The following is a 23900-nucleotide window of genomic DNA, read 5'->3' as shown; positions in this document are numbered from 1 at the left end:
AAATAAGTATGTATAAGGTTACACTGAAAATAATATAGCTATATACAAATAACATCTTGAAATTCTTTCCTGTGTAGTGTATAGCTAAGTGACGACTGTGTGTGTGTGCACATATATTGCTGTTGCTGCATTGCTTCTTTTTTCCTTTTGATTCCCCCCCTCCCATTTTGTAGTAAGTAAAAACAAAGCAAAATCCTTCTTGGAACCAAACTAAACAATCAGCATGAATGACTCTACATCACGGGTCTTCAAACTTGGCTCTTTTATGATGTGGACTTAAACTCCCAGAATTCCTCAGCCAGGCACGCTGGCTGAGGAATTCTGGGAGTTGAAGTCCACAAGTCATAAAAGGGCCAGGTTTGAAGACCACTGCTCTACAACAGCTTGGAGAGCAATGACAAGTAGAGTTCCACTGGGGTCTGTCTTGGGGCCAACATTATCTAACATTTTTTAAAAAATTATCTGAATGATAGGCAACTTATGAAATTTGGGGGCGCTGGGTGCTCTTTGAGCTTGGTTGTTTTCTTTCAGATGTTTCATTACCCAAACTAGGTAACTCATCAGTACTAGCACCAGCAATTTAGCATTGATAATGTTACCTAGTTTGACTAATGAAAGGTCTGCAAGAAAACAACCAAGCTCAGAGAGCAGCAACAACTGCTCATTTCAACCCTGAGCTACAAAGCTTCTCCTTTATCAGTACTTATGAAATTTGTGAATGATATAAAATTGGAAGGATTGGCCAACACCCAAGACAAAAAAAAAAAAGATTGAAGTGTAATCTGGGCAGGTTGGAAGACTGAGAGGATCAGTTTGTCCATTAAGGTCTTATATTTAGGGAGAGAAAATGTAGGATTCACACGCAAGAAGGGGGATCCATGGTTTGGAAACATTGCATCTGAGAAGGATTTAGGTATGGTCACTGAAAATTGAACAAGCACTGTGAGACAGCTACTAGAAAGGCTAACATAGTACTGGGTGAAGTAGAGAATCAAATGCATTAGAGCAGGGGTATTCAAACTTGGCCCTTTTATGACTTGTGGACTTCAACTCCCAGAATTCCTCAGCCAGGCATGCTGGTTGAGGAATTCTGGGAGTTGAAGTCCACAGATCATAAAAGGGCCAAGTTTAAAGACCCCTGCATTAGAGTATCAAAGAAACATGAAGTCCTTTCTACTTGGCATTGGTGAGACTATACCTGGAGTACAGCATAAGTTTCTGAGCACCTTGTTTCCAGAAAGATATTTACAAGATAAAGAAGGTCTTGGATCTTGAAAAAAAAAAAGCTGAGTTAGATCTGTTTATTATTTCAATGGAGGCTATCAGCAAAGCTTAGAGTTATAACCAGGAAGTTGAAAAAAAAAATCCCAAAGAAAGCAGTGGCAATTTACTTGCAAATTTTGAGTCAAACTATATGAACATCCAGAATCAAGCCGAACCCAAATCTTTGCCCAGCTAGATGGAAGTACCTTAATTGATCTTGAGAGGATAAATCTGATTAAAAGTTGGAAGATCGTTAGAAATACTACACACAAAGGTTACACTTGGAAGCAAAAAGAATTTCAGAAGGAAGTGGCAGTTTATTGTCTTAATTTGACCAAGGGAACTACATGAATATCCCATGAAGTAATCATAAAGTGGGCCTAACTCAAAAGATACTTCAGTTTACTTTACCTAGCATAACTTACAAACATTGATAGTGCCTTATATATATAGTTTCTGTAACCAGGACCTTTTTATAATTCAAGCATCATCACTGTTATAAACTTGATTTTTGAATTTAAAGCACACTGGCAGACCATGGGGAGCCATACAAAGTAGACCTCTCAAGATTTAAGTAAGCCATATCTCTTCTACAGGGGCAGATTTTTCTGTCCACAAATTGCTTGGATGTGTTTCTGTCATCCCATCATTACTAATGTGTACTTTCATATGCAGCCAAATCAATAATTCTTTTTGAAGTTGCATTAAGTAACATATCTGGGCATACCAAAGCCAAACTACATATTATGTTAGCAGCAAGTTTTAATATTGTGCTCAGGATAAGGCATGTCCTTTTTATAACAAAAAGCAATTGTACAGGAAGAGGATTTAATTTTTCCAGGTATTTACCCACTAAAAAACCCCTTCATCTCACAAAAGTGATTTTTGAAAATTATTTCCAATCTTTTACTCCATTCAACAGAATAGAATATTTATTAGGATTATGCATTGATCCCAATTCAAAAATAGAAAAGTGGTTTATAGAATACAGAATTACAGAGTTTTGGGGCACTCAGTCTCTAAAAAGATTTGCCATCATTGCCCTATAGCATCCCAGACAAAAGGCTGTCCAGTCTCTTCTTAAAAACCTCCACTGTTGGAGCACCTACAATTTCTGAAGGCAAGTCGTTCTGTTGATTAATTGTTCTCACAGTCAGGAAATTTCTCCTTATTTCTAGGTTGAATATCTCCATTTGGAACAATGGTGAATGCTCAGATAATACCTGTCAGCTGTAGCTTTTTCTGGGCTCATACAGTAGGAGCTGTCTCATCCCAGAAAATGATACAATTGATTTAAGTAGGTACTCCTGGCCAGTGCTAGGTACATATCCATGTATGTTCCAAGTCACCTCTTCCATTTTAAATCCAGATCACTGATCATGGCCCGGTTCTAAAATTCCCTGAATCTTAACAGAAAAACAGGAATAACAGAGTTGGAAGGGACCTTGGAGGTCTTCTAGCCCAACCTCCTTATTAAAGCTTTTGCAGGTGGGGGAAATCGAAGTACAGAACCTATACAGGGGAACAACCAAAGAATGTGGGAAGTACATTGAGAGGCTGTGTGTGTAAGCTTTAAAGTTCTAAGCTCAACTAATTTGCAAGGCAGTTATTCGTCTACATGAGTGTGAGGCAGATTTGGGCTGTGATACTTAAGACAAGCAAATGGTCTAGAGCAGGGGCATCAAACTGCCGGCCCACAGGCCGAAACTGCGCCTATCCCATTGCTGACAATGGAGAAAAAGTCGCGATATGTCATGTGACATTGCGAGTTTGACACCCCTGGTCTAGAGTAAGTGGAATGTTATGTATTCTCTTTCTCTTAGATAAAGTTGAAGCCCCTGGATCCTAAAACAGAAGAGGAGAAAACTGAATACAGCATTGCTGCTGAACGTCGCCGTATGCGACTAGTGCACACGGATACAATAAAAGACCTGCTTACTAAGGGCCCTGTGCAGGCTGGTAGAGTATATTCTAGCATTCTTTCTAGGGCTTTGGCTGCATGGCATGGGTTAGCTTGGCTTTGTTTCATTTTACATTATCTCTTATCATTTTAAAACATTTCATTGCTATGAATAAATCCCTATGTGGGGAGCCAGTCTGGTCAATATTTGAATTGGCAAGGTGTGCTCTGGTTCAGGAAATAGAACTCAAACAATTCAAAATGCAGAAAGATGAGATTACCACTGTTGGACATTTGGAAAGCATGGCGTTCACTGATCATTTGGAGCACCCATAGATACATGGGGGATTCAGTGTTTATGCAAGTTCATTTCAGTATATTAAACTAGTCTTCCTTGTTTGTACTGGTGGTAATTATAGTCAGCCAGTTTGGTGTAGTGGTCAAGGCATTGGCTAGAAACTGGGAGGCCGAGAGTTCTAGTCCTGCCTTGGGCTGGGTGACTTTGGACCAGTCGATCTCTCTCTCAGCTCTAGGAAGCAGGCAGTGGCAAGCCACTTCTGAAAATCTTGCCAAGAAAATTTCAGGAATTAGTCCAGGCGATTGTCAGGAGCCAATAATGACTCAAAGGCACTTGTCCTTTGAAAACAGCATAGCTTTTAGATGCCCTTGAAAAGTATCCAGAAGCTTTAATTGGTTCAAAATGTGGTGGTCCGCACGTTTTTGTGCAAGCTTAAATTTGTACATGTGTCACCTCTCCTGCAGAGGAGCTGCATTGGCTGCTCATTTGCTTCCAAGTCCAATTCAAAGTGCTGGTTGTCACCTTCAAAACTATGTGGCTTGGGACCAGGTTATTTGAAGGACCATCTTTCCCCAATCAAATTTACCTGCTTCACCAGAGCAGGAAGGCAGGGACTCCTACAGGTCCCCTCTCCTAAAGCGGTCCATCTGACAGGACTAAGAAGGGCCTTCTCTGTAGTGGCTCCCTCCCTGTGGAGCATCACCCCTGCAGAGATAAAATTGCCCCTCATTTTGACACTCTTTTGCAAGGCCCTGAAGGTATAGTTCAGCCAAGGGTCCTGGGAACACCAGTGTGATATGAAGCCTATCAAATGGCTTATTTGATCACTGTCACCAAAAGGGGGGTGGGTATTGTTTTTGTATTGGGATTTTAGAGTCACTGAGAATGAGTTGGGGGTGGGGATTTTTCTTAAATAAATAAACATCATTTGATGTTTGAAACTTTGGGTTTATAAGAAAGGGCAGCTACTTCATTTCAAAACATGCATTTTTACAAAATGCATGCTTGCTACCACCTGTTTTTCAAATTATGATATGTGCATGGTGTGCGCCAAGTTTTCCTATGGTAGTAATTACATGAAACTATGATTGTATGTTTGCTGCTAGAAAGAAGAAAATGGTTGAATTGCATTGCAGAGATAATCTTTTGACCTTATTGCTTCTTGTTTACAATCAAAGAGCAGTATTTCTGGTGTCATCTCCTAGTAAACATGGTAGTTAAGGATTCCATACAGCTCATCCATGTGGTTGTTATAGTGGAAAGTGCTATTAAAAAACTACCTCTGGCCTATAGTTATTGAATCCAGAAAGGGTCACACTTACAATGGACAGGATGTTCATCTCTGGCCTGGAATCCATTCACTGATGTTGACATGCTATTTCAGGAAAGTGAGCAATAATGCCAACAGCCCTGCTAGATACCTTGGATCAGCTGAGCTGCAAAGCTGATCTTAATTGCCAGTAGCTTTAATTCAGGAAGCCCCCAGTACAAGAGGTTATTGGTTCCATTAATTCCACCTGTTGTGTTGCAAGGGGTGGAATTAATGGAACGAGTATAATCATAAAGCACTAAACAGCAATAAGAAGCAGACATGATTTCTAGCCCATCCATTGCCCAAAAGAGAAATTGATGTAACAATTGACATGCAAGAGAGAGGCTGCTTGAAAAGCATGGTATAGATTAGAAGAAGCAATAGTCATAGCTCCCTTTTATATTTTGGGTAGTTTCTTGCTTCTTGCTTGCTTCATTTAGTTCAGGGATATGCAGCTTGACACAACATGCAGCCTCGGAATTTCACAACAAGTTGAATCCAGATTGTAATTTAAAACTGAGAATAGGAAGATATGCTTAAATATAGTCACATGCAAAAGTGTAGGTATCACTAATCCAACTGTATGCTTCAGTGAATCCTTAAGTGAGTAGAAAGTACACAACCTCTAAGTTGGATGCTTTAGATATTCACTAATGAAGGTGAATATACATGTCCCAGGATAATACTGCAGGATCCAATGTGGGTCGGTCACTGGGACCAGAGATTTAGTCTTCCGTGCATTCAGACTTGCGCTGAGTCCATCTTCAAGGAATTTCTCTCCAGCCAGATTGGATCCTGCAGCTTTAGATACTACTGACCACTTGCTATATATGATAGCAGGTCGACAGAAATTTCTTTCTTCCTCTCTGCCAGGTAAAGCTTACACACAATGGAGGTGGAGGATAAAGGAAGAGACCTGGACATTACTTCAAGTGCCTACCTGGTAGTTTAACCCTGAGAAGGTTGTTCCTGTGCAGATACACCTCAGATGGAACATATCTTTTTCCCCTAATAGATCTTGAGAACAGAGAATGCAACGTGACCGTACCTGCTGAAAAGACCAGAGTGGAAAGCGTGGAACTCATTTTACCCCCACATGCCAACCATCAGGGAAACACGTTTGGTGGGCAGATCATGGCGTGGATGGAAAACGTGGCCACAATAGCGGCAAGGTGGGTGCTTGCATCTTGTTGAGGGGTCTTATTTTTGAGGAAACATGGTATCAGTTTGCTAGATTTGATGTCCTGCTGACTGCCAAGTTGAGTGAATGTGTAAACAGAAATAAGAGAATCAGCACAGGGTTTAAGAAGGCAGATGGAACTATAATCTGGATGAGATTAAGTTATTCTCATCCCAGAGAGGCCCATGAGCCATGATAGAAATCTGGGACAGATTTCAGGGCCATGACACATAACTTTTGCTTGGAAATAATCTCTCCACAGTCTGATTGTTGAGATAATAAATGATATCATTGGATTTTTGGACTCTGACTTAATGTTGTAAAGATTTTCTAAAATCGATAGGTAGTATTAGAATATTTTTTCTCAATTTCTAGATTTGTCAGGAAGCATGAAAATGGGGGGAAAGTATTGGACCTAAATCAACTCTTGATTGGCCAGTTGTTGTTGTTTTATTATTATTGTTGTCGTTGCTGTTGCTGCTGTTATTTTGTTATTGGGTTTTTTGATCCTATACATCCTCTATTTTTGCTTCAGTAGTAATAGGGATTCTTTTTCCTAACTGGATAAAAACAAGAATTGGGAGGAAGTGTATATTTGTCTGCAATTTGAAAAATAAAAACTGCAATCATGAAGGGAACTTACTGGCCAGTCATTGGAAAAAAGGTAGGAGGCAAGGCAAAACCAGCCTCTGTGCAAGTTTGAAAAGGGGATGATATGGTCCAGTTGCCTGAGCTGCTATACTGATTTGTCTACCTACTCTTATGTTTCGGATATCAATATTTTAAACATGTTAACTCCTTTCTAAGGTTTGCAGATGTAATTCCTTATACCATTCAAATAAGTCCACATTTAAGGTCACATTTGAAAGTTACCTTAGGTGTACCGACAGTGGATCTGGTGGAGTTGTTCAGCATTTTCCTACAACTGATTTAATTTAACTGTGGAGGTAACAATAGTAGTATGCTCTAATCCATAGTGTAACTTGAATGTATTTGTTTGGTTTTCACCTCCCCTCCTTTTGTTTGGTGCTTAACCATGCACCTGGAATTGCAGTTCTGCTCTCTTCTATTTTTGCAGTTTCTTTGAAGCTAATGAAGGCAAGAGATTAATTCCCAAGGATAATGGCGATGCACCTTTGTGATTTGGCTATTAGATTTTCCTTAGTTGTTATCAGATCAAGGCAGAGATATTTTTAAGTGTGATCCTGCTAACTAGAGATACATTGGAATTTTATTGGGACAGCAGGAAACATCCCCTCTCAAGATATGCTGATTCTTCTACTTCCAAAGCTAAATTTTGTCCTTCTAGTGATTGAAAGTAGAAGCTACCACAGCCCAGCTGCTATAGAAATTCACTCCCTTCCACACTGACTAACTTACCTCTTAGCATGCATTTTTCTTTATTCCCTTTTTCCTGAAGCTGCCAGATTGTCTTTCATTTTTTATTAGTGACGAGCTAGCTGTTTTCCTTTAGGTGGCACTGTGTCTCCATTAATTCTGGGAATTTGGATGATCATTATGTGGAAAAGAAGGAAAAGGGAAATTCAGTCTGTCCTTTGCTGCTTTCCCATGTTCTCTTATTGCTGGGACACCCGGAGGTCCTCTTGAACTGGCAAATAGCCGTTCTGTCAACAGGCCAGTGGAAATCCAGTTCGGGCATAGTTTGACACTTGTAGTATAACAGTAAACTTGGGTCATTTCGTAACTTCTATCTGATCTGTAGCTGATTGGCAAACAGTACATGCATTACAGGTAACGAATGGTGTTTTTTAATGTGATCAAACTAGATTCTGTTTTTCTATGTTCTTCTAGCCGATTGTGCAATGCCTATCCCACCCTGAAGACCATTGAAATGTTCCATTTCAGGGGACCATCCCAAATTGGAGACCGCCTTCTGTTCAAAGCCATTGTTAACAATGCATTTAAGTACAGGTATGTCTTCCTGCCATCCTTCTAGAGCTAAGTGGATTTGGTCCGGAAGTCAGTAGAAATTTTTATGGAGTCGTATAAATTAAACCATTTCATGATCTACTCTAATGAATGAAAAAACAATGAAGAGGAAGGTTGAAAGAGGGTTGTAAGAAATGGGGCATTTATTCCCCCCCCCCCCCGCTTACTCTTATTAGCTACAACTCCAGGCAATCCCAATATAGAACATTGTAGTTTGCCAATATCCGGAAAGCCACAAGCCATTTTATTTCATTAATGGATAACGTCTAAAATCTGCTGACTTGACTTCATTAAAATAAATAAAAGCACATAAATAAGCACATAAAAGATATAATAAGACATCATGTCTTCTTTAGAAAGTGTTTTGAAATTAATTCAAAGAAATGGTTAATCAAAATGGGCTAGAATTCATTCCAACTGGTCATAATGTCGTTCCCAGTGTGATCACGGCAGATTTGTGCATTCATTTACTTGTTTGCTCATTTTAAAATGTTGTTCTTGATTACAGCATGGAGGTTGGGGTGTGTGTCGAGGCCTATCGACATGAAATGGAAGTCAGCCGAAGACATATAAATAGTGCTTTCATGATTTTTGTGGTCTTCAATGAAGATGGTCAGCCACGTACACTTCCAATGCTGAAGCCAGAACCAGGGGTAAGGAAATGAACCAGAATGGTATATGACTGAAGGACATTTGCAGTGCAAATCCAATTTCCAGCTTGGGAACCACCTTAAAAAACATGATGCATATGGAGAAAAAGGAATGAGAATTGTGACTTAAAGTAGGAATGCACATTTGAAACCTCACATTCTCTACCACAAGTTTTGGGTGGGGCCACGGAACTCTCTTAAAGTAAAAGATGTCATTGAACTGTGACTTAATATGATAGAAAAGAAAACTATTCGACACAGGTAGTCCTCAACTTGCAGCAGTTCATTTAGTGACTGTTCAAAGTTAAAGCACTGAAAAAAAATGTGACTTATGAGTATTTTTCACACTTATGACCATTTCAGTATTCCTGGGGTCAATTCAGAGGTTTGGCAACTGAATCATATTTATGATGGTTGCAGTGTCCTGGGGTCATGTGATCATTTTTGCAACCTTCTGCCAAGTAAGTCGATGGGAAAGCCGGATTCACTTAACAACCATGTTACTAACTTAACAAGAACAGTGATTCACTTAACAACTGTGGCAAGAAAAGTTGTAAAGTGGGGCAAAACTCACATAATAAATGTCTCACTTAGCCACAGAAATTTTGGGCTGAATTGTAGTGGAAATACCTGTATATATGAAGTAATTAACTATATTTAATTATTTTTGTTGCACTCGTTTGGTGAAATGTAGTTCTTGCCACGGTACTTGAAGACTACGAGTAGCTTGTGCCCTAAGAAGATTTAAATATTACTAAGCTAAAGTTTCAGTTGCATAGTAGACACACAATCCTAGATCTTCTATTTCTAGATTTACATTTAAAACAAGCTGTTATTTCAACATGTTAGTCCTAAATGTGGTTAGCTGGTACTTTTGCTCACTCAGTGTGCAAATCCAAGCAATTGAGTTAATTCGAGAACCCATAGCTAAATTAAGCTGAATCACAGCCTATATGTCATATGTTTTTCCTTTGTTATTATTTTCCTTTGCACAAAAGTGAATATATAGAGAGAGTTGATGCTGTAGGTGGGACATAGTGAGATGAATCTAACTAAACCAATGTGGAAAATATAGCAATAAATGTCCCATGTAGAAGCAGCCTCGATTAGCTAGTAGGATATTTTTTTATGTATGGCTGTGTTTTTTCCTTTGGAGTCTTCCATTGTTGGCTGTATTTGTTATCTGTCAGGAATTGTCTTCCCCAAGGCTAGCATGCTCTAGTCTGCCTCCAGTAGGATAGCTGTATCTGCAATGTTCACTTGGGAGCAATGTTGCATAGTAGAAAGGTATTTGCAGAATTGGGAAGACCAATTGTGAAGAATTTACTCAAAAAAAAAAAAGATAAACAGACTGAAAGGGACCAATAGAAGAGAATATTTTATAGCTCAGGATTGAACAGTGGGGTCATGCATGTTGATGATGTTACCTAGTTCAGTAATGGAACATCTGCAAGGAAACCACCAAGCTCAGAGAGAACCAAGGATCCCACAGTCTGAAAGGGAAAGAGAATAAAGTATTTTAAAAGAGGGACCCGCTGACACTGAATATGTTTGATTACAGATCCCAACCAATATTTACTGAATTGGGTCCTTAGTAAAACAGTGCCAATCTCAGTGAGTAACGTAGAACAGCCATCCACAAACCCTCTCTAGATTCTCTCACCTGACTATTGCTGTGGTTTTGAATAGACAAGAACATAGTCAGGCTTTAATTAAATAGAAAAGTCAAGTGAGAGGGTGTACTGTGCATAGATCCAGCTTCCTTGCAAAATCAATAATGCTGGGAAAGGTGAACGGGAAGAAAAGAAAGAAGAGACAACCAGTGGTAAGGTGGAGGGACTTGATTACAGAGGCAAAAGGGGGACCTGAAGAGGCAGTGTGCATAATGTAATCTGTTCGTTTTATTTCCTTTTAACAGGATGGAGAAAGACGGTTTAAAGAAGCTAGCGCGAGGCAAAAAATTAGACTAGACAGGTTGGTAAAACGTTTTCTTACTCTTTCAGCACTCTTTTCCTTCCCTACAGCTCTACGGCTGTTAAGTGAAAGAGAGAGTGTAGAATTTTAATTACTGCATGTATGTTTTTTTTTCCCCTGTTGCGCATTTATAGGATAGAATTATGACCATATTTAGGAGGACAAAATGGTTTGTGCATAACTAAATCTATCTATAGCAGTGATGGCGAATCTTTTAGAGACCGAGTGCCCAAACTGCAACCCAAAATCCACTTATGCATCGTCGGGTGCCGGGTGGGCATGGCCCATTGGCTGGGTGTGGCCCATTGGGTGGGCGTGGCTGCAGTAACGGCAGACTGGATGGGACTAAAAAGTTCAATCAATCAATTCCAACTTTGCAAGATCTTTTTTTTTTCCGCGAGAAGTTGAAATTGACTGATTGATTGAACCTTTTTTTTTATTGTACACGGTGGTGGAGGCCTAAAGTGAAAAGGTTTTATAAAACCCAGCTGAAGGCCTAGGACTGGGGCGACGGCCGGTGTCCTCACAGAGAGGTCTCTGAGTGCCGCCTCTGGCACCTGTGCCATAGGTTCGCCATCACTGATCTATAGGTTTTATACTCAGACTTGCCAGTGGGTTAACACCCCTCACCCCCATCCAGGGAAGTGGAGGCTGAATCTTAGAGCTGTGCAAATGATTTGGAAGAAGTGCTTGAGACCTAGTACAAACAGGATTTGGCTGCTCTTCCTTCAAGGAGACTGTTTTTTTTCAGATTTTGGCCGAGCCTGACAAAAAGGGGTTGCGGCTTTAAGGGTCATCTGAGTGGATTCTTTAAAACAAGGGCAGGTTTTTTGTTTTTTTACATGCTCACCCATACTCCTGAAAATAATTGGGGCTGCTTTAATGAGTAGCAGCCTCACTCTGTGAGTATTCCACAGGAGACAGAGATTTTTGTGGTTTTGCTTTTTCTGCTTACACTTCGATTTAGTGGACTTTGGGTGGATTGGTTGGATATTTCATTTGGATGCTGCCTGCAATTAATGTTGGCTTCTTATTCCCAGAAATAGTCCGGACAGTTTTTGCTTTGTTGTATGTTATTAATATTATTTCTTCCGTGCATGCAATAGAGCTCTGTCTTCTGCACTTACCTTGGTATTCTTAGCATATTGCTTTTTCCACTTGTTAGTGGGTTGGCTTCCCTGCTGCTACTGTGGCTTCAATCGTTTGAATGGTGAGCAGGAAAAGCAAATGTCTGTTAAATTGAGGATTTTTCTTCCCTACTTCCTTGGAAGGGGCCAGTCTGTTGCCCCTGTCAAAGCATGCTTCAGATTTTGTGCTGCTGCAGCTTTTTTGTGAACACAGTTTGTGTACCTGCAAATATATTTTTATAAGGAATAAGGTCTAGACACATGTTTTCTGTAAACAGACATGTAAACGTATTTATATGTAAAACACCTAAGAAGCTATATTGAGCATTGATTACACTACTATGTTTCAGTAGAAAAAAAAAAAAAAACCACTGAACCAGAAAAGCAGGAAGAGAATTGCAGGCAAAGATTTCAATATATATGTATTGGAATTTCTCTAACGTATATTATTCCAATAGGAAGAACACAGATGATCAGTGTTTTCCTCCTCTTTGCTCATCTCTCTGTTTTAGATTTTTATTCTGCTGCAACATTACTTATAAAACAGATTCCTCTTCCTAAGCTCTTTATTTCTGCCTGCTTCCAGTTCTGCTTTATGGTTACAGCCCCCTCCCATTTGCCTCTTGTTATGTCACAAAGCTTTCACGGTGTATTTATAGCCTTTCTGTTTGTTATCTCTCATATATAATTTATCCGGGAACATGGATGGAGACAGCCTGCATTATCCTGGAGGCCATTGTTCTTGAGGCTTTAATACCTGATTAGTGACATCTTCACGTGAGCAGTGAGAAAAGGCAGGCTAGGAAGAGTTAGAGAACATATACACAGAGAGAACATAACAGGCACTGCTATATTAAATAGGATGCTCTAAGTTAAGGGTTCACAGCCTTCTTCAGCTTGAGAATTCTCTCTCTTTTGACATCTCTCTGGCTTAATCATTTGTCTCTGTCACTCGCCAGCTTGTGAATTCCAGATATTCAGCCTATGGGGGAAACTGCTGCAGGATGAACCGTAAAAATAATCTAAAGCATCCTTTATCTTAATTGTTTGCCTGAATATCTGGAGTGTCTGGATAAGGAAGGAGGCTGTTAATATTTCACTTAGACCGAAATCAGTATTTGTTAGAAGGAGTCAGAGGTCTAGATAGGCAAAATTTAAATGTAGGAAGTCAGAGGATCTGCTGTCTTTGGAAGTTGCTAAGGATCTACAGACAGAATCCTGAGATAATATCGTGGGCATTCTCGTGAGATTTATTTATTGTTTATGGAGGTAAATTCTGCTTTCCTTCAGGAGTATAAATGGACATACATAGGTTTTCCTCCTCACCTTTTCTTCCACAAGAAAAAAAATCCATGTAATATTTTGGATTGAGAAAGGGTGACTGACCTAAAGTCACTCAGTGGGCTTCCATAATGGAGGGTGACCTAGAACTTGGATCTCCTAAGTTCAGTGTCTTCACTGTTACATCACAGCCTTGGGGACACTGGCCAACTCTATGGCTTCAATGACTAGTCCCCCAAACCCATTTTCCAGAGGCAAACTACCATACTCTAGAGCAGGATTTCTCAACCATGACAACTTTCAAGTGTGTGAACTTCATTCCCCAAAGGGGTTTCCCTGATAAAGTAAATCACCATAAGAAGCCTTAAAAAGTATTCAGTAAATGGACGTAGATATGTGATCTTTATGAAGGCTCTCCTAGTCTTTCTCCTATAGCCACTATGTGGGAAAGAAGACAATAGTGCTTTATAAATGAAATATATAGCCCTTGTGAGAGATACAGTGTGTGTTTGCTGTGTGAGTGGCAGTGTATTAATGCCTGAACTGTGTCATTCATACTTCTACCTGCTATAGAACACATACACATAGGCATTTTCTATAACTTTGAGATCTTATTCATAAATAACACTCTCTCTATTGGAACAGAAATTAATATATAATTATTTCTTAAGAACCAGTTATCTCTGGAGGGATGCATGCAGCTTACACACATACCTCAATCTTTTTGTTTAATTTGCCTGTGAACTTTGTCCTGTCTCTTCCTGTTTTCTTTTTTTTATTATTATTATTAAAAAGTTTTTATTTTCCATTTATTCATACAAAATACAATTAACCATTGGTACCGCCTGCCCATTCCCCCCAGGCTGCGTCCACCCTCTCTAAACCTTCCCTACTTCCCTCCTCTTTCTCTCCTCCCCTCCTACTCTCTTCCCCTCCCCTTCTCCTCTAACCATCCTACTTCCTCCCTACTCCTTCCTCCCCTCTCATTCCTCTCACACACATGAACGCAGCATAGGGGAAATGCCCAAGCATTTACCATGACTATATTATCATTACCCACCCACTCTCAACCCTCCCCCCCTCGCTTCCCAGAGCAGAGTACAGGGTTCTTAATAAGAAGGTTAACAATAATAAGAAAAAGAAAAAGAAAAGAAAAAAAAAGAAAAAAGAAAAAAAAAGAAAAAAAAACATCATACTTAACCTTTAACTCCCCTTAAATTAAGTCATATAAACAAATCTCTACAACAGTTACTATAAAATTTACTCATAAAATAAATGAAACTTTATAGTCCCATATTTTTTCTGAATATAATCTATCCATCTTCTCCATACAATAATATATCTTTCTTGTGTATGATCCTTCAAATAAGCAGAAATTTTTGCCATTTCTGCAAAGTTAGAAACTTTAAATATCCATTCTTCTAAAGTAGGCAACGAGTCCTTCTTCCAATACGAGCCTACTAATAACCTTGCTGCAGTTAATAAATTCAACATTAAAGTAGTTTCTTTGTCATTTAAATCCACAAAGATACCCAATAGGAATAATTGAGGGGTGAACTTTATCTTCCTTTTAAAAATCTTTTGAATGTTCCACCAAATCATAATCCAAAAAGCCTTTTCCTTTTTACAATTCCACCAAACATGAAAATATGTCGCATCCATATTACCACATCTCCAACATTTGGGTTGTCTAACATTATATTTCATGTCTTTTCCTGTTTTCTTAACATCTTTAGTTTAAAAAGTATCTATTCTAGTTGATGTGCTTTGCAAAGTTGAACTTGGTTATTTACCATTGCTCTTTTTGAAGGTGATAAATACCTGTTATCTGCCAGATTTCTCCTTATCCACATTTCTTTATCTAAGACCCTGAGAACGAGATTGTAAAGGCTTGATAGTTGAGCAGTTCATAGGAACCTGTTGTGACTTTATGTTCCTGGAGTCCAAGGTTGTTGTGACTTTGTATTCCTGGAGACCTGCACTGAGTCACACAGCAGGCAGCCTCTTTCCTTTTGCTTCTAATTCCCAAAATGGACTTTCGTTAGTATTTGCATGCCACAAACCTTTCCTGGAAGTAACCCCAAATGAAGACTTTCATTTATCCGAAAGGAAAATGAAACATTTCATTCAAATCTGTAAGTGTTGGGGGGAGGGGGTTTATCTTATATTTGCTGAGAATTTGGCAATAGAGGAGGATATTTGGAAGAAGATTGGAAATTGTGAGGTGCAGTCAGTGACTAAAAGAAAGACGGGAGTTGCTGTCTTTGCAGTTTGACTTTTGCATTTCTCTTGCCATCCTCCATGCACAGAAAGTGTGAGCTTCCAAGAGAGAATCTACTTTTGGGGTAGAGTTACTGCCGTGAAGATTGTAGAAAACCTGGATCCTCAAAAGTTTGATAGGACAAGCATACTTGCTGAGAGGACTTCTAAGCATCTAGAAGTGGGACTTGTTGCAGAGTAAGCATCCTTTTGCTTACTTTTGCTTGAGGTAGTCCTCAACTTACAGCAGTTCATTTAGTGACCGTTCAGAGTTACAAAGGACTGAAAAAAATGACTTATGACCATTTTTCACAGTTACCATCTTTTGTAGCCATCCCATGATCATGTGATCAAAATTCAGATGCTTGGTAACTGGTTCATACTTATGACCATTGCTGTGCCTCAATGTCATGTGATTACCTTTTGTGTCATTTTGACATGCAAAGTCAATGGGGATGCCAGATTCACTTAGCAACAGTATTAGTAACTTAACAACCGCAGTGGTTTATTTAAGAAACGGGTCAAGAAAAGTTGTAAAATGGGGCAAAACTCATTGAACAAATGTCCCACTTAACAACAGAACTTTTGGGCTCAGTGGTGGTTGTAAGTCAAGGCCTACCTGTATAAAGGCATTTACCGTATATGCCAGCATATAAGGCGACTTCTGCAAGCGTAAAAATCGGCGCGAAAGACGGGGGTCGTCTTATACACCGGTCGCCTTAAACGCCGGAATATACGGTATTTATTTTCTTTCTGCAAACAAAAAGAAAACACAGCTTGATATGCTAAAGATCTCTTACCAGTTTGGCACTCCACCTTCCCAAATGTACATAAAGTAAACTGAGGTAAAGAGATCCATTTGCAGCATAGAAGCAATCGTGTGTTCTTAATTGAGCATAAGAGTAATTAAATATTAGGGGACTTTCTATCAAATAAGCATTCATACGTTTATGCTTTCTGAGTCTAGATTTCCAGTTTCTCTTTCTCTCCGTGAATATGTTTGTACTTATGCATTTGTCTGTTAGCTAATAGTTTGTGTACATGTACACAGATGGATATGAATTCTACGAATGGGTGTCATTGTATTTAATCAATAATCATCATTTACTAATTTAACTTTTTCTCCTGGCCTCAGATTTGTCTGGCACCTGGCCTCTGGCTGATGCATATATTTGCATATATCTATGAGCACAGTTGCTCAGAAGGCTGGAAAATCTCCAGGATTGCTTTCCCAGCTGACAGAGTTGAGTTTAAACTGGTGTCAGCTTTCTTTGGAAACCAGTGTATAAACTGCAAGATTGCTTCTTGGGGAGGATTCTAGAGTGATGTATCTTTAGTGCCAAAATATGCAATAGACGGGAGAGATGACAGAATCTATAATCTCTCGTGCAAGTGTGGTGGGTCTTTTGATAATTCATGAGAAAAGGCAGTAGAATTTATGGCAGTAGGCTAGAGTAAGCTGAACCAGAGTGACCTGTGGTTCTGCCTAGGTCTCTGCCTATATCTAACTGCTTTGAAGAATCTACCAAAAACTTTATAGACCATGTACATTCTAGCACAGTGAAGGAGTATATTTAATTAGACAATACAATATTTCCCTTCTGCATTGGACCTCTGTGTTAGAGTTAAAAGTGGGTGTCTTTTTGCCATACGAGGTCTTAACTTGTCTCTGTGTGTGTATGTATGTGTGTGGATGGATGTGTTTGTGTTTCTTTGAGTCAGTCTTGACTCCTATAGACTACCTAGATATGTCCTTCAGTTTTCTTGGCAAGGTTTTCAGAAGTGGTTTGCAGTTGCCTCCTTTCTAGGGCTGAGAGAAAGTGACTGGCCCACAGTCACCTTTGTTCCTAAGGCGAAACTAGAACTCATGGTCTGCCAGTTTCTAGCTTGGTTTCTTTAACCAGTATACCAGTGTGGCTTGCTTAACTTGCCATGTTCCCTAAAAGAAATACGTCATTTCTTACATATTGTTTTGGGGAAAGTGATATTCAAAACATGTTTGCTGTTTTCCATGTGTAAGAGAAACTGTTCTTAATATGTTTTGTCCTACTCATGTTAGATTAATACGTTACATTTGCTTTCTACAGAAAATATGTTGTGTCCTGCAAATATACTGAAGTACCTTTATCTGTGCCTTGGGACCAGAGTAATAAGGTAAGTTTCCATCTGCTTCTCTGACCTGCCAAATGTTTTTAAAAGTTTTAGACTCGGGGATTCCAATCCATTCCTTTCAAACACTACAGTGATCCAAACATCTCTTCTTCTCCCTTTGAAGCCTCAACTTCAAATTCTTCTGGATATTTTGTTGCTTAGCCTCTTTTGTGTGCAAAGCTGATGGGACTTGGAGCTGATGGGATGACCTCTTCAAAACACTCTTGAGACAGCATGTTTTTGTAGGGGGTCTCAAGATAACTCTTGCACTATGGACAATAAAATGTTCAAGTCCAGAAGAATAAGCTCCATTCAACAGTTATCTGGCATAGATATTGTTATTTATCAACCAAGATAAATAAATGTCTTTTCTGCTATCTCAGAAATGGCATTACGGTATGCAGAATGAAACTGAATGGAGCATCTCTTCAGGCCCAACTTTGTTTGTATGTCTGAAAAACCAAACATTCAGAAGTAAAGAGTTTACTTATTTTCCACTAGTTTATTATTGCAGAGATAACTTTAGTTTTACACCTTGCTTTTAGAAACTTAGGACACTGGCAAATTTCCACTGATGCTTTCTGTGATTTTTAGAACCGCAAAACTCCCAGGCAGCTGTTCCAAAAAAATGCAGTCATATCTTATTTCTAGAGCACTTGACAGGTATTTAGTGCTTTCATTAAGCTGCATAGTTACGCCCATGGTCCACTGATTTCATACAGGTCAAAGCACTGATGAGTGGAAGACATTGGAGAAGGTTATAGCATTGCTCAATATATTAAAGAAAAGCCAGCAGAAAACTCGACTTCATTGTATTTTTTTAAATATATATACCCAATGCAGGTTTATCTGAGTTATAACAACGTTACTGCACTGAAGACATTGGTAGCTAAAGCCAACTGGGTACTTGCATCTGAAAGAGACAAGGTAACTAACGCATCTCCAGCCCAAGTGGCCCAATTTATGACCAAGTGTCCAGGTCCAAGCAGTACTTCCCCTGCACAGAATATCATCATGGATCACCTTTCCCCAATTGGGTGTCTTTCAGGTGTCTTGAAATTACAGCCACCCAAATTCTCATTTTGATTGTATTTTGAGGATTGAAGATATCAGGCTGAGGAAAGTTATCCACCTTTAAGGAAAGGCAATCTGATCCCTCTAGATCAGTGGCCCCCAACCTTTTGGGCACCAGGGACCGGTTCCATGGAGAAAGTTTTTTCCATGGACCGGAGGGGGCGTGGTTTCGCATACTGCCTATATCCCGTGGATGGGGTTTCACTTGTTTGCACGGCCCGGTTTTTGGCAGGCTGGGGCCAGGTGCCAGTCCATGGATCGGAGGTTGGCACCCCTGCTCTAGATTGTTTGGATCACCACTTCTGCCCACTCTTGCTATGGACTGTATTGGCAAAACCTGATTGGAATTAAAATCAAAACACCTATAAAGCAGCGGGTTCCTTGTCCCCCTCCCACCCTAGTTGACCATTGCCCAGATGACAACACCATTGTGGGAGATAATGCCTTCTAAAAATTTTGATTGCTAAATTGAATTAACTGGTATACTGTGATCTTTGAGTAGCTGAAAATAATAGAATGTTAACATTACTGATCCTCCTGGATAACATTATGAAACATTCTAGTATTGCAGTTTTTCTGTTTATTGTTTTGGTATTTCAGGCTGATTTTTGATGCTCATATCCCACTACTACATATAGCAGTTAGCTTTGCTTTAGTATCTCCCAATAATCGATCAGAACGTAGGATTATTTTCATCAGTAAGATCATCGTCATCCCCTTTTATTGTTGGGGATACCATTTCATGACGCTAACGCCTAGGGATTGCTGAATGGCAGAAGAGGAGATAGAAGAACTTTACTCTTTTTAGTGCTTTGACCACTCCTTTGAGATTGTTCCCCATCTTAGCTGTATAACACTTCTCTGCCAAGTGACGGATGGGTGGATCGCACATCAGCACAGCTACAAGGAAAGGCCCCAAATGAACTTTCCTTTCCAGAGACACAAGGACATCCTTGACTCTAAAAGGTTCTGAGTGGTGCTTGCGTGTGTAAGATGCCTCAGGGTATCTACAGCCAATCCTCTTTTTATTTTTAAAAACCAAATTCATGTTGAGTAGAAGTGATGTCCTTAACAATGCAAACCATTAATTTTCAATAAGGTAGAGAAATATCAGCTGCACATTTCTAGCAGTAGTTGCTAACATTTCTAACTGCATTCCACTTCAGGACTGTGTTCAGGCAATGATTCAAATCCCTATAGGTGTATATCTTGATTTAAATAGTGACAGAGAAAAAGGACAAATAGTGGTGGATGGGGGTGATATTATGGAGGTGCACTGACAGCAACTGGCCAGGCAGCAGTGCTTTGAGGCTGAGTATTTTAAATAATCATCATGACAATATGTAGCTGTTGAGGATATTCTAATGATTCCCAAATGTTCTTCCTCTAATGCATCTTATACTGATGAGATGAATTCCTTGAAGGGGACATTATTTGAGAAATAATGCTGGTCTTCATTAAATTCATATGATGCTTTTGTTTTTGTCACTTATTTTATCCATTTCATAAAACAATGATTGCATATTTTCACACTCGCAATACACTCTGTGGTAACATGTTGAACTCGGTCGTTTTAAGTTCAAGATGTACGTTCTAGAAGAGGACAAGTTTCTCTCTGTCCGAATTGAGATGACCATCCGCTTTAATGTGCTGCAAGCCTTCTTGTTGCTGTCCAATCTACGAAATAGACCCGAGTGGGACAGACATTGTGCGTAAGTACTTTGGAAAATCTTTCTTTCTTTTTTTTAAATTAGAGATTATGACTTCATTTTTTTATTTTGGAAATTTCTGCACAGATGCATAGAAATGACAATTAATAATAGCAGCAAAAATCTTGATTAGTTCTAGTAGTTTTTTGCATTTGGCAGAATCCTAACACAGGTCACATCCCATTCATACCAGCTGTATTTATACCACATACTAAATGAAGCCAATTACAAACCTACTGGTTGCATTTATGCAGCGTGTCAAGTTTGTTTAGCTGAAATATTGCTTTGTTGTGAATGGGCATGTTGTGTGAACACAGGCCATTTAATTAATTTCTGACTTAATGTTTTGTGCCAGTCCAAAAATCAGGTCTTAAGTTGATGATTATTGCACCAGTAATTCTAAAACAGAGATGGGCAACTTTTTTTTCCCCCTTTGGGGTTAGACTAGTAGTTTTTAGTCATTAGAAGGCAAGAATAAAAATTATTACTGTCTTCCTGATAGTGGTTACAGCTTAATAAACACCCATATTTTTCAACCTTCAAAGGAACAAAAAGTAGAAACATTGTACCTGGAGTTAATATGTACATTTCATATGTCTGCATTGTTTTTGCAGGAGCTGTGAACTTGTCCAGCAAGTTGACAAGGATGACATGATTTATCATGTAATTAGTCATACTGTCAGTGAGGAAAACAAACCTTTGGACTTTGTTGTCCTGGTATCGCAGAGAAAACCTTGCAGCACAGGGTATGTTAGCTAGGCATTCCTCAAAAGTCCAGTTTTTAATGGCATTTTTTAAAACGAATTTGGACGAAAGCTTTCAGAATTTGCAATTGGGTATTGTCCCAAATTCATCTGGGGGCACCAGGCTGGGAAGGCTGGAATTACCTTTTGCTTCAATATCATACATATTGAAGTCTATGAATTAGCTCCAATTTGATTTGAATTTTTAAAAATCAATGGAGAAGCAATTGGATTCCTGGACATTGCAGTTTGAATGGTCCCTTTCACTTTTAGTAGCGGGAAAACAAAGACTGTCACTCATGTGCAAAATTCCATCCCAAGTTTTATTCTGCTCAATAGTTTAGTCTACATTGCCAAATATTTTTTTCAATTCTGAGATTCAGTTGAATTGCCAGGAATTCTCCAAATCAAATTTTGTGCCCACACACCTATAGAAGTTACGCTAGTTCCAAGCTAAAGTTTTAATACCTGCTAGAAACCTTTTTTTTAAGTGTCAGGTTCCAGAGTACTTGATAAGTGGAATAAGGTTGCATTAATAGTCCTTGCTTGCTCTGACCACATTTTCTTTTCTTTTTTCTTTTTTTCAGAGATCCCTATGTTTTAGCATTCAGATCAGTCACATTGCCAACACACCCTGCAAAGCCAGAGTATACCCGTGCGGAGACTTTATGTTCTGGCTTCTGTTTTTGGCAAGAAATAGACGAACTTACCAAGGTAAACATTTGCCTTAGAAGCAGACAAACATTGTGAAATTATTCATACTTGCAAAAGAGTTCCCTTTCACACTCCCAGTTGGTCTAATTCTGGCTTTCTACAACATCAAATTCACACCAACTACAGTTTGTGCTAACCTCCAAATTGCTGTTTGGAAATCATAATTTTTTTATTATTTATAGCGGGAGTTGTAAGGTATCTGGACGTGAAATTTTTGGTGAGGAGTTGATGGAGGCTCTGAGCCAACAAATCTCTGAACTCATGTCTCTGCTCTGAATTGCAACTTGTGTAAGAATTTCTGTTCAACTCCCTAGCATATTTTTTCATAGAGTGAATTCTCTTAAATAATGAACTACTTTGGGATTTCCTTTCTATTTGTGTGTTTTACCTCTTCCAATTTTTATTTTTATTCTTCTGCTATCCAGTATAGGATTGGCTAGACATTGTAGTCCTTCCATATTTCTTTAGTAAAAAAAATATTCTGTTCAGATTCCATGACACTTTCTCAGCACTCTTAATGGGATGAATTCTTAATGTGGACATTGTTAGGATCTATTGTTATCTATATGCTATTAATTCATGTTTTTCTCTGTAAGCTAATGTAGAAAATATATAATATCAATAAATCAGCCTTCATTTGGTATGGGTATATATCATTCCAAGTTACAGATGAGCAACATGAGGCTTTACAAATATTTTAAACCAACAATAATGACTATTAGTAAGCTGTAGTGACACTGTTAAGAGATGGAGAAGCCAACAACAAACTTTTATTGTCTTAAACATGCCATGATTTATTCATTGGTCTCATATTGCTTGATATTATATCCAGTCAAAAACATTTCAGCCTAATTATGACTTAACACCCACTATGAAATCCTTAACTGCAAGAGTTAATTTATGCATTTAGGATATATAGTTAAAATAGATTACAAGCTGAGTTTCATACATAACAGGATGCTTACATGGGTTGTTTTCTTGATCACCATCACATTGCCATATAATGGCTCACTCTTGAGCTCATGCATTTCAGTACATTTGCAATTTCCAGAGACAGCCAAGCATGTTCTTGTGTTTAAGCCTGAAAATGAGCGATCTGACATTCCATTTGATGCTTATGTTAGAAGAGGAAATTGATAGACTTTATATGGTCCCAGGAGTTCCAAAGAATCAGCTGATAAGGTTTGTTTGTTTCTAGGTGTCATATTATCATCAGGCTACATCAGGTGTGCTCTCCTATATCACAACAAATGTAACTGGCCTGTCTTCAAGTTTCTATCGCACTTTTCAAGACTGCGAGCAATTCCTCCTGAAGAACAAAGACAATGTCTCCATTGGGCTTCAGAATCTTTAGCTGCACAAAGATTTTTCCATCTGTCCCATGATGAACTTTGTTGTAAATACAATTAGAAATCACTCCACTGAGTATGTGAAGAAGAGAGGAAACAGACCTGTTCAAATGCATCAATTTATATAGCCAGTCTTAGGGGAAACCCCATTTAGGGAGACTTCTGAGCTAAATCAAAATTTTCTATCCAGGTCAACTTAATGATCAGAGCTTTAGTAAACAGGGTATAAGTGAGCAAAATGGGAAGATTCTTCCAGGATTTTGCAAGTCCTTACTTGCCTCCTTGTTGGCTTCTGTTGAAGTCCTATATGATGATCAGAAAAATCTGATGAAGAGTAGAACTTCAAACTTGATACTTTTTGGTGAGGGTCTTCTATCACCATTTTTGCCTTGTTCAGGACACTAGGAATTAAAGCACAGATTGCAATTTTGTATTAAATTCAACTTAAGCAAGCTGTCAAATTGAAATGTATTTTAAAGTACCTTTTAATCAAGGGAATAAGATTCGAAAGTGAAAAGTCATGGGAAGATTTTTTTTTAACAGGAGAATCTACAACGTAATGTTGGGGATGGTGGTGGGTTATCATACCACTAAATATGTATGAAACTTCAAAGCATATTGTACAAACACAGCAAATTACTGAAATCATGTCACATGTAAACAAAAAATTTAAACATTCCTTATGCATAGTTTCTCCTGAATGTTAGGAAATTGCTGATATGTTTTATCAAGGTTTGATTATTTTACCACCAAGAAATTATTCCTCAGTTTTATTTTTGGTATTTTGGAAGAAATTTTATTCTTTGATAACAGAATACCTCATTATCTATTTTGGTAGATGGTTCTTTTCCCCTAAGGTTTTGCGCAAATTTTTGCCATGCCAAGCTTCCCAAATTTTTTAAAGGCTTCTAAGGCGGTGGAAGGTTATTGAAATTAATGACAATAAAAGTTATGTGAAAGGAAGAA

At 38.7% G+C, this 23900-nt stretch overlaps 1 protein-coding gene across 3 annotated transcripts in view; it reads left to right on the top strand.

Moving 5' to 3' along the window:
• Nucleotides 1-23900, top strand: part of ACOT11 (acyl-CoA thioesterase 11) — a 60535-nt gene extending 36635 nt beyond the window's left edge. For all 3 annotated transcript variants that reach the window (XM_039319816.1, XM_039319814.1, XM_039319815.1), the window contains exons 6-16: nt 3087-3222; nt 5789-5945; nt 7766-7885; nt 8412-8556; nt 10472-10527; nt 17282-17348; nt 18189-18272; nt 19998-20131; nt 20743-20874; nt 21459-21585; nt 22784-23900. In XM_039319816.1, the coding sequence (XP_039175750.1) occupies nt 3087-3222; nt 5789-5945; nt 7766-7885; nt 8412-8556; nt 10472-10527; nt 17282-17348; nt 18189-18272; nt 19998-20131; nt 20743-20874; nt 21459-21585; nt 22784-22939 (1314 nt within the window). In that variant the 3' untranslated portion in view covers nt 22940-23900. The remainder of the gene's footprint in view (nt 1-3086; nt 3223-5788; nt 5946-7765; nt 7886-8411; nt 8557-10471; nt 10528-17281; nt 17349-18188; nt 18273-19997; nt 20132-20742; nt 20875-21458; nt 21586-22783) is intronic.

Source organism: Crotalus tigris, unplaced genomic scaffold (assembly GCF_016545835.1).
Source record: "Crotalus tigris isolate CLP2741 ecotype Arizona unplaced genomic scaffold, ASM1654583v1 scf7180000023617.9722795, whole genome shotgun sequence".
Classification (NCBI taxonomy): domain Eukaryota; kingdom Metazoa; phylum Chordata; class Lepidosauria; order Squamata; family Viperidae; genus Crotalus; species Crotalus tigris.
The sequence above is the reverse complement of the archived record's forward strand: the minus strand, read 5'-3'. Positions and strand labels throughout refer to the sequence as shown.